This window comes from Belonocnema kinseyi, chromosome 10 (assembly GCF_010883055.1).
Source record: "Belonocnema kinseyi isolate 2016_QV_RU_SX_M_011 chromosome 10, B_treatae_v1, whole genome shotgun sequence".
NCBI classification, from domain to species: domain Eukaryota; kingdom Metazoa; phylum Arthropoda; class Insecta; order Hymenoptera; family Cynipidae; genus Belonocnema; species Belonocnema kinseyi.
Window position 1 is genome coordinate 89,282,804 of NC_046666.1, and position 17,240 is coordinate 89,300,043.

At 31.7% G+C, this 17,240-nt stretch overlaps 1 protein-coding gene across 1 annotated transcript in view; it reads left to right on the forward strand.

Moving 5' to 3' along the window:
* Positions 1-17,240, forward strand: part of LOC117181251 (receptor-type tyrosine-protein phosphatase N2) — a gene marked incomplete at its 3' end in the record, with an annotated part of 454,371 nt that overhangs the window by 98,224 nt on the left and 338,907 nt on the right. The window contains exons 2-6 of the mRNA XM_033373815.1: positions 330-425; positions 9,800-9,853; positions 9,978-10,038; positions 10,490-10,621; positions 14,320-14,410. Coding sequence (XP_033229706.1) covers positions 338-425; positions 9,800-9,853; positions 9,978-10,038; positions 10,490-10,621; positions 14,320-14,410 — 426 coding nt within the window. The remainder of the gene's footprint in view (positions 1-329; positions 426-9,799; positions 9,854-9,977; positions 10,039-10,489; positions 10,622-14,319; positions 14,411-17,240) is intronic.

Below are 17,240 nucleotides of genomic sequence, written 5' to 3' on the forward strand. Positions count from 1 at the left end.
ATATAATAAAAAAGGGTTACACAGCTACCGCATGGCCCCACTGGGACCCAATGTTATGATTTTGATCAATTCATTTAATTCTTATTACCATAACGTACATTTATCCTAAAAAATTTCTAATACCTAATTTATCCAGAACTTTTTCGTAGTTGACCAGATTTATTAGCACGCTTTACCTAATTGCTCTAAAATAGCTGTTGAAAATGAATTATTAGGGTATTACGTGCAAGAACGTTTAACTGCAAAAGACATGTTTCTTGAGATGTATGAGTAACTTTATTGTCGACATGTAATAGACCTAGGTATATAAAATTAATTTCTTGTTGCAGGAACATCTATGGGCCGTAAGAAGTGGTGGCGAGGAGGGTTGGAGCTACTGGTGCTCTGTGTCCTCAATCGTGCCATCCTGGGCTATGGAGAAGTCGGTACGTACAGTACTATGGGGTATTTCATGCCAATCACCAATGTAAGGTTATAATTTCATGCACTCTGGAAATGCATGGAATGATTTCATTGTTAATGAGAGCAATAAAATATCAAAATTACGTATGTTTCGTAAATGTCATAATAAAATTAAGGAGAAATTAAATGTAATTGTAGGAGTAAGCATTCAGGAAGTGATACACCGAAGATTATCGCAGATAGGCATAGGAGTCAACTGTTACATTCTTTAATGTTTGTAATCATTCAATAACATGAACATTAATCTACAGAATGTGTGTAGGTCAAGAGCTTTTATGATATATGAAAGAAATTTTTTACTTCCGAAAAAGAGCCTGCCCTCAGCAAATACAAAATTCCCCCCCCCCCCCCCCCCCCCCCCCCCGCCTTCGTTAAATATTTGTCCAATTGAAAATATTTTCTCCCCATAAACTACCATCTAACAGATAATTAAAGCCACATTTAGAAACATACGTCGCATCAAATAAATGAGTTTCAAAAATTCAAAGATTGCGTTATTTCTTATGTATTGCACGGAAAAAAAGATATCGCACAATGATATCGCAAAACCTCTATATTGCAAGAAAGAGAAATCTGATAACGTAAAAGCAGGGCCCGGACCTTTGTACGATATTACAATGCACTAATATCAAAGAAAAAATTAAGTTAAATTTGTTTGCTGTCGTCTGCCACGGCGTCCTTAGCAGCAATGGGGAAAAGGCAAAATATGAGTGAATTCGAGCTATAAATCTGGACACCAGATTTAAATCAATCAAAAAAAAAGCGGACCGACAGATCCCAGTGGGCATAAAATTTGGCGACGTTTTTACGACATCGTTATGACATCTTTACGACATCTTTACGACATCCAATGTCCATGTCGTTTCAGTGCCTTTACGATATCGTAAAGACATGGTCGGATCATACGACTTATTTACGATATCCTAAAGACACCTTAACGACATAGACATAGGACTTCGTAAAGTTGCCGTAAAGATGTCGCAACGATGTCGTAAAGACGTCGCCAACTTTGTGTCCACTGGGATGGGAATCCCCATTTCTCTCAAATTTAATTAAGTTAAACGACGCAGGATAGCGCTGGCGTCGTAATTGTCGCTACACCTCGAATAAAAATGGACCGATTATAAGGCGAAAGATTATACAGGAGGGATTAAAAATCGGAAATTATCTTCGATTCATGTCAAGTTTATCTGGTAAGGTTGATTTATGTTCCGGTGAATCTTTCAACTGGAATCGATGTAAACCTTATCTTTAATTTTTCCTGTGATCGCTTGTTCACTACTTGAACCCTCGCGAGATCAGAAATTAAGAAATGCAATGTATTAGCGTAATAAAATTAAATTCTTACGTTATAGATTGCACGATTATGCGGTATATAATGTAAAAACTTGCAATGTACGATATCACGATTTTATGCTATTCTAATGCGATAATTACTATATATAGCGCAGGAATTACGGTATATATTGTAATTCATGCGATATAGTTTTCTCAGTGTAAGAATATTTTGGTTGAGCTTTTAGATGTAAGGGAGAGAATGTGTATGATGCGATGAGAGCAATATGTATCACACATTTTGTAAATGATCTCTAAAATATTTAATTGTGAATTATTGAAGGTATTGTGCTTCAGTCAAATAAAGAACGAAAAATAATGGAGAGAATCCAGGGAAATAATGATGGAATTGGGTTTGGCAGTGGGATTAGGGAAAGAAGGAGGGGCCTATGGAGTGTGGGATAGGTATGATGAGGGGAAAAGGTAACGGCCCAGGAGAACAGGTGATAAATAAAATAGGGTGGGTCAGTTGAAGAGATGAAGTGCGAAGAAGGGTGCATGAAGTTGGCGAGGAAAAGGGGGTGGACATTTTAAGAGACAATGTGAGATGAAGGGTTTGAATCAGAAAGGAGAAGTGGCGTAAGGGGGAGGCTTCATTTATACTCACATTTTACTTGACTTTAAATAATAGATTTAAGTAAGCTATGAAACCCTTTCTTGTACACGCGGTAAGAGTTCTAAAGGTGCTTCCTCAGGCTTAAAAATTAGCCCATGTATTACTCTGACAAGTTTTTCTCCTAGAATTCTAAATTGTATGATTTCATATTTCAACCACAGACTATAAATGCCTAAATGCAGAAGCTCTCAGTGCGCTTTTTTTCGAAAAATGGCCTGGTTCTTGTTTTATTGCAATTAATTGAAAATTGATGCATTTTTGCGTCTGGGAAGTAGCAAACCGCCACCATGAGTGTCCTCATGGCGAACATAGTTCGTGGGCCCCCTGGCTGGGTATGGAACAGCGGGTGGTCTAGAGTGTCATTTTTTCGACGATACTTAAAACATCGTAAACCTAGGATCGAGCCGAGAATTTAGATTGAGTGCCTTTCATGCCCCACTCAACTTTCCTATTGTTAGAGATTGCAGTCGGTTAAAAGAAATGAGAAATTAGCCAAAATTAAGGAATTTCATTTTAATACTGTGCATTCGGTTAGTTACATAACGATAAGACGATTAAAAAAAGAAAGAAGAAAATCGGTTAATCCATTCAATTTATGGACAAACCCTTTTTTTCTCTTCTCCGATTGTACGTCAAAAATCCTGAAAAAGATCATGCGTCCAGAATTGGAAATCGTTAAATGGGAATAGTATGGAATTTTCCATGAGTTTTAAAGCAATTTCCAATGGTTTAAGCAAATACGAATTATTTAAATAATTATTTAATTCCAAAAAATGTAGAAAAGAATCGTATTTTATGATTTAAATGTAATTGTCATTGTTTGGAGTAGAAAATTGTTCTAAAAATATTATGTAATTATTTAAACAATTATTTATTGTTTATTTTCAAAAAAATGTAAAAAGTGAGGCAGAGATGTGCACTTCTTCTACATTGTTATTCTAAGCAATTTTTTGTAGATGTTGTTTTCTGTTTGTTATTGAAGTTGTTTTCTTGACGTAAACCATCCATACTTAATTTAACATAAATTTAAAAAAAAAATCAATAATTAGTTGCAAAAACAATAACATTAAGATTTTAGCAGAATTTACTAGTCCTCGATATCATTGAATATTATGTTTGACTCAGAAAATACGATTTAAATAGCATTTTTCAAAAAGTAATTATTTTAACAAGTTATATTTGCTTAAACAATTAAAAGGTGGGTCATCTATTCTTTATATACACAATACAGTCATGTTATATTCTATTTAGTTATTGTAAACAAACTGATTGAGCAAATTAGGTTTGTTTAAACGAATAGAAGTTTATTAAACATTAAAAGAAATATATCAAAATTATGTAATTATTTAACAAAACATAGCATAGGATACCAATTTAGAAAAAGTGGACATCTCTAGCTGAATGTTCAGAAATTTGAGAAAAAAACAATAAATAATTGCTTGAATGATGATATAATGTTTTTAGAAAAATGTGCTACTCCAAAGAATGACAAACCATTACATTTCAATCAGAAAACACGATTGTTTGTTCCATTTTTTGGGATTAAATTATTGTTTAAATGAGTAACATTTCTGTAAACAATTGAAAATTGTTTAAAAAGTAATGGGAAATATTCAAATTGTCCACCAGTAATTATTTGTATGAAAAAGACGACGGATATTTTCTAAAAATTAACAATAATGAACGTAAAAATGTAGTTTTTTTATTTTTGGCTCATATTTGGGGCGCTGTGCCCCCCCCCCCCATTGCATTGAAAATAAAATTTATTAGTATGGATTTATTTCGCAAACACTCCATGTTGTAAATCGATTGGAAATATATTTATAATTTTTATTAAATCTTAGCATAGTATAAACAGTACACATTGGGCCATTTAATTTTATAATTCTATGGCTAGGTCCCCAGCTCGAAAAAGAAGGCTCCTCTGCTTTTTGTTAATAATATTTTAATTTTTCCAATGAAAAGTAGTGAAATTGAACCAAATGATGTGAATCTTGAAGCAAAATAGTTCATCAATTCTGACCAAAACAACACATTTATTGTGACGCAAGCAGTTTTACTTGAAACAAATAAAGATTCAAGAAAAAAGATAGGAAAATTATGATTCTCTATGATTGCAGAGTTTTCAGTTTAAACTTGCCACCATGAAATTAAAATAATGAAATAAATGAATGAGTAAATGAATGAATTGATGAATTAATGAATAAATTAAATTGAAAATTAAATTGAAATTGAACGGATTAACCGATTTTCTTCTTTCTTTTTTTAATCGTCTTGTCGTTATGTAAAGAGCCTAATGCACAGTATTAAAATGAAATTCCTTAATATTGGCTAATTTCTAGTTTTTTTCAACCGACTGTAATCTCTAACAATAGGAAAGTCCAGTGAGGCATGACAGGCACTTAATCTAAATTCTCGGCTCGATCCTAGCTTTACGATTTTTTAAGTATCGTCAAAAAAATGACACTCTAGACCACCCGCTGTTTCATAGCCAGCCAGAGGGCCCACGAACTAGGTTCGCCATGAGTACACTCATGGTGGTGGTTTGCTACTTCCCAGGCGCAAAAAATGCATCAATTTGCATTTATTATTATTATTATTACACCATTAAGCTATTTCCCTTTCGGGGTAATTAATTGCAATAAAAAAAGAACCAGGCCATTGTTCGAAAAAAGCGCTCTGAGAGGTTTTGCATTTAGGCATTTATAGTCTGTGGTTGAAATATAAAATCATACAATTCAGAATTATACGATTTCGATTGTTTATTATTTGCCAAAGAAATGTTTTGTGGTTTTGTATGTTTATCACTGACAGTGCCGGCAGTAATAATTTAAACAATAATTACTCAATAATAATTTAACAAACATGAATTACTAATAATTTTAATAAGTAACACTTTATTCCTGAAATTAATAAATGATTTCCATTGTTTTTTTTTCACAGATCGATCATAGATGAAATACACATCAGGAAATGCAGATGGATTTTGTGCTTTTCAGCCGGTTCATTTCAATGAACATCACTGAAAAACCATTATGTTTAGACCGTATCCCAAGACAGGGGATTGAGCAGGCTAAAATTAATTCAAATTCAATTTGATGGTATAGGTGTATCAAAAAAATATCTGGAGGTAATTTATCTTGTCTGAATTTTAATTAATAAATATTTAGGGATTTCTTTATATTTTAGCAAATGTTTTCTCTGGACCTCATCCTAAAATTTGGTTTACTCAACCAATAAAATAAATTAGAGACTCGTTAGTGATAGAATTGTATCAGAAATGAATCTAGACAAGATATTCTACGCTAGAATTGTTATTCCAATTTTTTTATAACTTATTCTATTTTCGAAAAATGCTATCTCTGGATCTGATTTCTAAACTGGCATTCAATTAGCCTCGAAAATTAATTCTAATTCATTTTGATGGCATAGGTTTACCAAAAAGATATTTCGACGAAGTTTAGCTTGCCTGAATTTTAATTAATAAATTATTAAGACATTTTTTTGTATTTTAGAAAATGTTTTCTCTGTATCTCATACTAAAATTTGGTTTGATCAACCACTAAAATAAATTAGAGACTCGCTGATGATCGAATTGTATCAGAAATAAATCTAGACAAGATATTTTCGGCCAGAATTGTTATTCTAATTTTTTTTCAGAAATGATTCTATTTTCGAAAAATGCTAGCTCTCGATCTAATTTCCAAACTGGCATTCAATCAGCCTCGAAAATGAATTCTAATTCATTTTGATTGTATAGCTTTGTCAAAAAGATATCTTGATGAAATTTAACTTGCTTGAATTTTAATTAATAAAATATTTTGGGATTTTTTTTATATTTTAGAAAATGTTTTCTCTGGACCTCATCCTAAAATTTAGTTTAGTCAACCAATTAAATAAATTAGAGACTCGTTGGTGATAGAATTGTATCAGAAATAAATCTAGACAAGATATTTTAGGCTAGAGTTGTTATTCCATTTTTTTTAGAAATTATTCTATTTTCGAAATTCCGATCTCTGGATCTGATTTCCAAACAGGCGTTCAATCTGCCTCGAAAATTAATTCTAATTCATTTTGATGGTATAGTTTTATCAAAAAGATATCTCGGAGAAATTTAATTTGCCTGAATTGAAATTATGAAATATTTGGGAATTCTGAAATAAAATTTACAGAATTGGTGTCTTCATTTCTAACGGCATAATTCGAGCTTAAACGATAACTCAATGAAATACACTAAAATAACATTTCTAGTAAATTTCAATTACACTAAAAGATTTGTATTTTCTGATAAGATGCCAATAATGTATGAATTTAATATTTAGAATTGATAAAATACATACTTATAGCAAAACTTATGAAAAAATTGGGATAAGAATTGTGGCACAAAATATGGCTTCTGCATTTTTTTCTGCTACACTAACAAGTCTCTACTTTATTTTATTGGTTGCTCAAACCAAATTTTAGGATGAGGTTTAGAGAAAGCATTTTCTGAAATACAAAAAGATCCCTAAATATTTTATTAATTTAAATTCAGGCAAGTTAAATTTCTTGGAGATATCTTTTTGATACACCTATATCATAAAAATGAATTAGAATTAATTTTCGAGGCTGATTGAATGCCAGTTTAGAAATCAGATCCAGAGATAGCATTTTTCGAAAATAGAATAAGTTATAAAAAAATTGGAATAATAATTCTAGCGTAGAATATCTTGTCTAGATTTATTTCTGATACAATTCTATCACTAACGAGTCTCTAATTTATTTTATTGGTTGAGTAAACCAAATCTTATGATGAGGCGCAGAGAAAACATTTGCTAAAATATAAAAAAATCCCTGAATATTTTATTAATTGAAATTCAGGCAAGTTAAATTTCCTCAAGATATCTTTTTGACAAAGCAATACCATCAGAATGAATTAGAATTAATTTTCGAGGCTGATTGAATGCCAGTTTGGAAATCAGATCCAGAGAAAGCATTTTTCAAAAATAGAATAATTTCTAAAAAAAATGGAATAACAATTCTGGAGTAAAATATTTTGTCTAGATTAATTTCTGATACAATTTTATCACCAACGAGTCTCTAATTTATTTTATTGGTTGATCAAACCAAATTTTACAATGAGTTCCAGAGAAAAATTTTCTAAAATACAAAAAAACCCTGAATATTTTATTAATAAAAATTCAGATAAGATAAATTACCTCGAGATATCTTTTTGGTACACCTATACCATCAAAATGAATTAGAATTAATTTTTGAGGCTGATTGAATACCAGCTTAGAAATCAGATCCCGAGATAGCATTTTTCGAAAATAGAATAATTTCTAAAAAATGGAGTAACAATTTTAGCCTAAAATATCTCATCTAGATTTATTTCTGATACAATTCGATCACCAACGAGTCTCTAATTTATTTTATTGGTTGATCAAACAAAATTTTAGGATGAGATCTAGAGAAAGCATTTTGTAAAATACAAAAAAATCCCTAAATATTTTATTAATTAAAATTCAGGCAAGATAAATTACCTCCAGATATTTTTTGGATACACCTATACCATCAAATTGAATTTGAATTAATTTTAGCCTGCTCAATCCCCTGTGTTGGGATAAGGTCTAGAGATAATGGTTTTTCAAAGATGTTCATTGAAATGAACCGGCTGACTTGCACAAAATCCATCTGCATTTCCTGATGTGTATTTCATCTATGATCGATCTGTGAAAAAAACAATGGAAATCATTTATTAATTTCAGGAATAAAGTGTTACTTATTAAAATTATTAGTAATTCATGTTTGTTAAATTATTATTGAGTAATTATTGTTTAAATTATTACTGCCGGCACTGTCAGTGATAAACATACAAAACCACAAAACATTTCTTTGGCAAATAATAAACAATCGAAAGTATAATAAACAAGCCGGGCCGATCTGTCATTATTTCGAGGTTATTTTCGGATTCACGTGTTTGTCCTAATCGCTGTAAGTAAATGTAGGTAATGTCGATTTAAAGTTTACGCACGTAATATTTTATTTACTTTACTTAAAACATATTCTATATATTCATAACATACCTTTTTTCCCGCAAATGAGCGTTAAACACAATTCACTCTTCGCCCATTGGGATCGTAGAATATTATTTACTATTTTATAGTATTTGTCACTCAGCAGACATTCCATAATGTTATTGGCACGGAAAATAATTGACGTTTACTTCTCAGTACACATGTCTCACTTCATTATTAATTAAACACTTTTATTATTTGTGAATAGTATGTAACATAACCTATGTTGTTTTAATACTTGTATCCGTTTGAAGTTTCGAACGCAAACATGGAAACTATGATAAACTGGATCCGAAGATGCACGGACTTGACCGAATGGCCGATCTGAATGCAATTGTAAAGGCGAGAAATATGAAAATACCCGTGTATAATGGCTTCTCCCCTGCTGTAGTGCAATTCGGGTAGCATTCAGATCGCTATGTATGTAAGCCCCAGCGTGTCCACCCTGTATAAGGACGTAATCCCGAAGGGATTCACAAAAGTTCACAAAAGCTTGTGAACTTTAGAATTTTGATCCTTGATCAGCATTGCTTGTATAGTATATATGTATGTATACTTTATCTTGGCATAAGAAAACCTGCTACTGCATATTCCATCGTCCCACGCTATTTTCTCAAACAGCTACGATTATCAAGCTGTATGTAATATCCTACGCACTCACCGCCTTTACGTCATTTTTTCTCTCACCCACCCTTTGAACATCTTTCTACTACCATCTGACTTTGTTCCAGTGGATTCCCTGTCAACACATCACTGTCGTACATGCATTATTTGGCAATGAAGAATAATTTTATTAAATAGTTTGTTTAATTTATGAAAATTGTCGCAGATGTAGGACATTATACTTTTAGTGTCACTATTTTCTATGTATAAGCGAATTTCAAATGGTCTTTACATCATTACCCAGAAGTTTAATTAATATGAATTCTTTGACCTATTATAAATTTTCAAACGACCAATTTTCCCAGACCTTCCTTGTTTGGAAAAAACACTGTTACCTGGACAAATTTGATAAAATTAGTTTTTTATATTGTTGGAAAATAATTGTAGCATAGGTGCAGCCTTTTTGAAATCCAATATTTAGAGCTACCCAATAGTTCGCTTGTAATATATAGTTGTTGTCAAAGTCAAAATCACATAATGAGCCCTTGCAGCAAAAGAATTTATTGTGAGACACCCAAAATACCCTAGGAAAATCCTATAAATAAGAAATAGCTATTTTCGATTCACAAGATATCCTAACTATAGGGAAATTTTCATATCCTCGAATATATTTGAAATATTTTTGAGATATTTTTCATGTTAATTAGTGCTTATCTTTATGTTTCAGGTTGTCTCTTTAGCAAAAATCTTTGTCATGCAGAAATTGAAAGCTGTTACAATGGTAAGCATTTTTTAAATAAAAATAAAAAAGAAATAATTTAAAAATAATATAATTGATTAACATGATACCAGGTGTGTTTGATAGGAAATAAATCTAAATTCCTAAAAAAAATTCAAACTTCTAGATTTGGCATTTGGTCGGTGTATACCGCTTTACACGGATGAAGGGATTGAAGACTTATACCAGTAAGTCTCATGAAATTTTGTTTTAGAAATACATAAATAAAAACAGATAAGAACTGGGACGACTTTAACGTAACCGTTTTCCGTACGCTTTCAACAATTTATCTTAAACTTTTAACTTTAGAAAGCTGCTTAAATAAAAGAGGTATGATGAAAACTTAATCGTTTGTGTTGATTTCTTAATGTGGGTACGCATATAAATTCGCACTTATTATACTTTATATAAGTTAAGTTTGCAACATTTGTTCTCTCTTTAGAAGATTGATCATTTTTGTTCAGACATAATTTAACTAGGAAACCCAGTAGAAGATACTTAAGAAATTTAAATTTAAATTATTCGAAACTGTGCATGTGTATGGAAATTTTTTTTCATATATATGAAAAATACTTACTTCTGATGAAATTATTAATATTAAACCATCCTCTAAGCAAAATCTTAATGTCCGAAACATAGATATGATCTGGAGGTAAAGGAGCTGGAATTATTAAGATTACAACTTGAAAGACTGGAAGCTGATGGGTACCAGTGGCCTCATCCATACACGCAATGTATCATGCAAACATCCATGTACAATCTTCGTTATAGGTTTGTATAATTGTAAATCTGTGAACTGAGATTCATATCAGATTTAAGTTTTTTTTTTAAATTTATCAATGACATTACTTTGTGAAGACACTAGCTACATATTACAAGTGGCTCGTATTACGCAGGTACAAAAATTAGTCTTCTGTACACAAATGAACAAATGAGCTGCATTCAGTCTCAAAATCGAATATGTTTTTAAAAGTTTTTGTTTCATCATGTGATAAAGAGATGACAAGAAAAGCATTGATTTCATTTGAAAATAATAAGTTAGACTAGATGTGAATTTAATTTTGAATCTTCCCACATCGTTTGTATTTAAAAGTGTATGGTTCTCATTTAATGAACACTTTGTTGCCTTATAGAGGCAGCGTTAACGATTTATATATATTTTAAAACCGAATAATGAAAATACTTAAAACTTCTAGAGGATTTCCACTATTAAAATATAAAAATACAAATAGGTCAATCAATTTAACTCGAATCTAGGAGTTTTTTCTATTCTTGCATGAACTTAGATTTATGTTCATGGACAATATTTTTTCTGTAAAACACAAATTTTCACAATATTATGAATAACCCCTGGCGGACCGAAGGAACCGAATGGAGCCTCTACAAAGTACCCGTAAAGAGCCCACTGCACCTCCATTCGGTTCCTTTTTTAAAAATTCGAAAAAACAGCAAAATCAACGTTTAAATGGTTGAAATTCGGATTCTACGTTGAGATTCCCTATAGAAGGTCACGGAATAATCGCAATAGTTTTTTTTTCCAACGGTAAAAAGTTAAAAAAATATAAGACGTATAACGCCTGTTGACAGCTACTTACAGGCGACGCGTTTGAAGTGTAGCTGTCAACAGGCGTTATACGTCTTATATTTTTTAAAACTTTTTACCGTTGCAAAAAAAGCTATTGCGATTAATCCGTGACCTTCTATAGGGAATTTGAACGTAGAATAGTAGCTTCCTTATTTTTCAGTAAATTTACTACTATTATAGGTAAATTGATTCGTCTCGAATTCAGGAATGTTTTATATTGGTTAATACTTTTTTAACGTATTTAATTTGATTTAGTTAAAATCTCGTAATTGAACCATCTTTGGTATTCCGAACAAGCCTTGTGATTATTTAGGAGCTTGTCCCTAACGCTATTGTTTTACGCGGTTACTTTTCTTATTGTCTTGTCTTTCACTCAAGATCTTGCAACCGCGGATGTGACGTGGTAGAGTTGCAGTGGTGGCTCGCTCGGCTTGGCTGGGCGCTATTCAGCTTTCTCTTCTGAACTCCGTTCCAACTTTCGTTCCAGGCAATTTGTGACCTCTTTCTGAAACCAAATTCGGTGCACTACATTATTAAAGGTGATGTGGATCTTTGGTTTGATTTCCGATCGATGCATTCTAGAATCTTCATACTTATTTAAACGTAAAGTGTTCTCAAATTAAATTAGTGATTCTTGAACAGTTTCTCGTGCTTTTGCCTCTTTTAATTATCTTAAAGTGAAGCGATAATTGATTCATTAACAGTGAGCAGTGTTTTTCCCTTCTAGAAAGTATTGAACAGATTTTCCTGACTCGATCGTCCTCTAATGTTTTAGGAAGTGACAGTTTGGGCGGCATACACCTCCAGTTTCGTTGGGATTGATCTTAACAAAAAGGATCATCCTCGTAACTTGCAGAGCCTACATTATCGCTAAGATCACAAAACTAACTAAATATTTTTGGTAATTTGTGAGAGTTGATTCGCGGTTTGAAACTCTCATCATAATTGCATTGGGCCAATTAAATTTATAATTAAAGTATGTAAATGAAAAGAATCTCGCCCAGCCATTTAAAATATCGATTGTTTTTCACCTTTGTAATTTTAGCATCTTTATTTCAACAACTTTAAATTTAGAATACGTTTCTCCTTCGCTGGCAGCGCCAGGCATAATTATTTTTCTAACAATATTCTTACATTAACTTTGAAATATGCTAATCAGAAAGTTTTTACGTTAAAATCGATTTTGAAAATATTATATAAGTGACAATACTTAGATAAAAATGTTGTGAAGATTTCCTGAAACCGACAATGGAAGTTTTGAAATATTGTATTGAAACTTCAAGGCAAGGTTCGTTCAACCAAACAAAAGGCCGCTTGTTGCGAAATATTGCGCGGTAATGTTCAAGAAAGTTTGGAAGATTTTTTGAATTTAATTCAACGGGCACTCGTATTCTAGGGCACATACGAGTACATCACCCGGTAAGAAGGCTTGCATTAAAAGGTGTTACAAATTTTGAATCCCTAAAAATGACTTTTCTGTCCTTCATTTTTTAATCCTCATATCAGGCGGTGAAAATAATAAGATTCCAACCCCTTTCAAAGACGATCGGAGCTGCTAAATGTAAGGAAATATAAATTAAAAGCACAATTTTCGTTTGGAGCATTAGAACGCTCTTTGAAAGTATAAAAGTTGCAAAATATAGCAGGACTGTAAACAAGAATACATTCCTTTATCGTAAAATATTCGCTTTGTTCGAATATTATCAATTACAAAAAGACAAAATCATGGTCAAAAATTTAAAAAAAAATTTTTACCAGAGTTTTCTGTGTGGAAATTAATCCTGGCATCATAAAATGACCGATGCTATGTTTTAAAAATGCTTTTTACCTTATTATTCTTCTTCTCAGAATAGGAAATAAAAGCAGTTGAATGTGCTTCGGTCATTTTCTCAAGCAGCTTCGAATCTGCCATGTACTGAAATGACCATTTCAAACAAGGTTATATTAAATCGGTTTCCTTTTTTTTAATGATACCGACTTTTTTGAGGTTAAGCTGCCATATTTCACGAGATTTTTTAAATTGATAAATTATCGAAAGATTAAAAGAAATCAGGCGCAAGTCTACTGGATTCCTTTTGCTATTTCAGTTATTAGTCTTTTACGGCATTTAAGTTAGTCAACAAAATTATAATGACTAAAAGTCTTTAAAAAACAAATCGGCGGCAATTTTGTAATTCCAGTGACAGATACGCAATTCAAAAGCCTTCGAGGTACAAAAAGAGTGGAGATGAACGGGAGGACAGAAAGATGGCCCAGAAGTATTCAATATTGTCACGTGACCACTGGATGGATGAAATTTTTCAATACTTTTTAATGAAAGCCTTCTAACTGGGCAGCTTTTAATTAATTACACATAGACAAACCTTGGAATTAGCAGGTTGTGTAGTGGTTTCTATTGAGTCTAAATTTATTTACAAAATACTTATACATTAAGGTGGAGGGGGGTATTTCAAAGCATCATTCTTTATGCTGAGTGTAATGGAAAAAGCATCACGGAGGGGGGAGGCAAGTTCCTGAAAAGTGTACCACGTATTTTGTGAATGGCCCCAAATCGGATGGCGGAATTTAGTTAAATTCTCATTTTAGTTGTTTTGACCAATTCTAAAGGAAAATTATGCCTGCCATACGCCAATCGAAACACTACCGTATCGACCCAATTGACTTATTTTTTTAAATGTTTAAAATCTTTAAGAACTAGCAAAAAAATGCAGATCTAAATTCTTCATTGGAGACTTTCCACGAAGTTAAATGATTACCAAAAAAAAATATAATTAAATTTACACAAAGAAAACTAAAAACAAACAAAATAACGAGAGATTCGATGTATAATTTAATTTAAAAAATATATAAAAGATTCGCTAATAGAATAAACCATTCATTTCAGATTATCCAATGATCTTAATTTCTGCCGACATTTAAGACTGCGAAAAGATAGTCATTTTAACGAAGAGAATGCAGTAGATGATGGAAATGGGGTAAGTTAAACATTTGAACTTTCCAGTTCTTTTTTCTCTGTTTTGTTACCCAAATAGCACACAAAATTCCATATAGGCAATTCGAGGTTCGGTATATTACATTAAAAGGGTAAGGCAAGGTCCGTTTAACCGCAAAAATGTCCGTTTGTCAGGGATTATTGCACTGTAATGTTCAGAACAGTTTGGCAGATTTATTTAACCTAATGCGAAGCGCAGTAGTATTCTATGACATCTACGGGTGCGCGGAATTTTTTGTTGTCTCTCCTTGAGTACCTCGGGATATACATATTATAATTTTTTTCCATATTTACAAAAAATTAAAATTGAAAAAGACATCGTTTCTTATTGCAGATTGAACTGTTTTGTTAAAAATCCGTCTTTTTGGGTTAAAAATACATCTGTTTTTGTACAATATTAACCTTTTATTTAAAATAATATATTGTTGATTTAGAAGTTTATCTTTTTCAGTATAAATATAGCATATTTCTGGTAAAAAGTGCACCTGTTTTGTTGAAAATTAAACTGCTTCCTAGAAAATTTCCTTTTCATTTAAAATTCCTATTTTTATGTTAAAAAGTGTAGTGAAATCTTTTTGGATGAAAATTCAACTCTTTTTTCAAATTTGTCTTTTTCATTTAAAAATTCATCTGCTGTAGCAGAAATTACATTTTTTGTGATAAAAATGCAACTATTTAGTTGAAAATTCAACGATTTCGTTGAAGTCATACTTTTTAATCAAAAAATCTGCTGTTTTGTTAACAATTTAAAAATATCGTAGGAAACTTACTCCCTGTTTGAATTTAATATTTTGATGTTGAAAAGAGAACTGAAATCTTTTCTGGATGAAAATTCAACTGTCTTTTGAAAAGTATTTTTTTTTTTAAATTAAAAATTCATCTGTTTTGATGATTGCTGGTAGGTATGACAGGAGCTGCGCGGGGCCACAGCGACTCGGTTGTCACTCAGGTAAGCACTCAAGCGTGGACAAACAAAAGCGGAGCGGGCTCTAATGAGTTAGTTCCCATCCACTCTCAGCCCAAAAATCGGCGCTATAGAAGAGTTTCATTGTGTTTGGTTAAAAAGTATGACTTTGGGTTAAACATTCTACATTTTTGTTGAAAATTGAACTATTTCGTAGAAAATGTACTTTTTGTTTAAAATTTATATTTTGGTGTTAAAAATTAAGTTAAATATTTTCTGGATTATATTTCAACTTTTTAAACTTTTTATCGTGAAAAGTAAACTGAAAATGCAACTGAAAATGCAACTTTTTGGTAAAAAATTCTTCTTCTCTGTTTGAGTATTCAGCTTTTCTTTTGGAAGTTTTGTTTGAATCATTTATGGTTGAGAAATAATTTTTTTTTCTTGAAGATTTATTTTTTTAGTTTAAAATTCATTTCTTTGGTCCAAAGTTGAACTATTTTGTTAAAAGATAATCACATTTTTTTATGATTCAAAAATCCTTTGTACAGTTGTTCATAGTACTTGAAAAGAAAAATGTTACTTTTCGATAGCCCTATAAGATTATCATACCAACTTTTTGATTTTTTTTTAAAAATTCAAATTTTGACCACACGAAAACTAATTAAACCAAAAATTGCATTTTGCAGTCAAACTATGCAAAATAGGAAAAAATTGACAAGACATACATTGTGCACCCAAAAAATATCTACAAATTTGTTATTAATCACTTTTTTATAGGACACGTTGTTTTTGCTTTATTTATAATAAAAAAACATTGAAAATACAAAAATTCAATTTTTAGACACACGACACAAGCTAAGGCAAAATGAATAGATAACATTTTTTTACCGAAGGTAGAACAAACAAATTTTTATAAATGTTTTTTTTCCTCTTCAGAGAAGGTATTAGATATGTGCAAAATTGAAAAACCCGCCCCCTCCCCCTGTTTTTGTCAAATGTCTACGCTCAGAGTCCCCTAAATCCGAAAAATAGGTTTTTACGAATGTGTCTGTCTGTTGGTCTGTCTTTATGTATTTATGGCTGTCTGTCTGTCAACACGATAACTTTTGAAAAAATAACTCGATCAGATTGTCCCCTAGTTCAGTCTTTAGAAGTGTCCTAAACTAAAACTTCAGTTCGTTAGTCAGCCATTATGGATAAAAATTCAAAAAGTGAGCGCCTTTTGAATACTTTTGAGAACATTTTTTCAAAATTCAAGAATTCACTGTACGGTTATTTATAGTATTTAAAAAGTCGAACAATTTATCTAATGACTTTTTTCATAAAATTAAAGATTATGAGAGTAATAGCATTTACAAAATTCTAAAAAACACACGAAAATGAACCGTGTAAGCCAATTAACGGTCGATATGAACAAATGGAAGGAGAGGAAAAAGTTTTATTTCTAAATGCCCTCGAAGATTATCATAATAACTTTTTGAATTTTCTTGATAAATCCAAAATAAATTATGACGGCATAAAAAATAATGGGAAAATCTAAAAGTTACATTTTTTCATGCAATATTTTTACAGTATTTCAACTATTCTCAAATATAATAATGTATTTTCATAAGGACAACCACAGCATTTCGCCGGGAGTGGGTGCTAATCTGAAAAATTGCACCCGCTTCCAGCGAAATCGCGGTAAAATTTCAGCCATAACCACGTCTCACAACCGAGAGATAGGTGGTTACAGTCTGTAAAGGAATCAATACGACGATCCAGCAAAAGCCTTGTGCACCCTAAGAACACAGAGTGACACAAAGACAACCGCCTTCTGCATTTTTCCCGCAAGTGTTCTAGCATATTGTTGACACGTAGGGATGCTTTTTAGGCTATTAGCAAGTGAAAGCTTGGCACCTCCAAG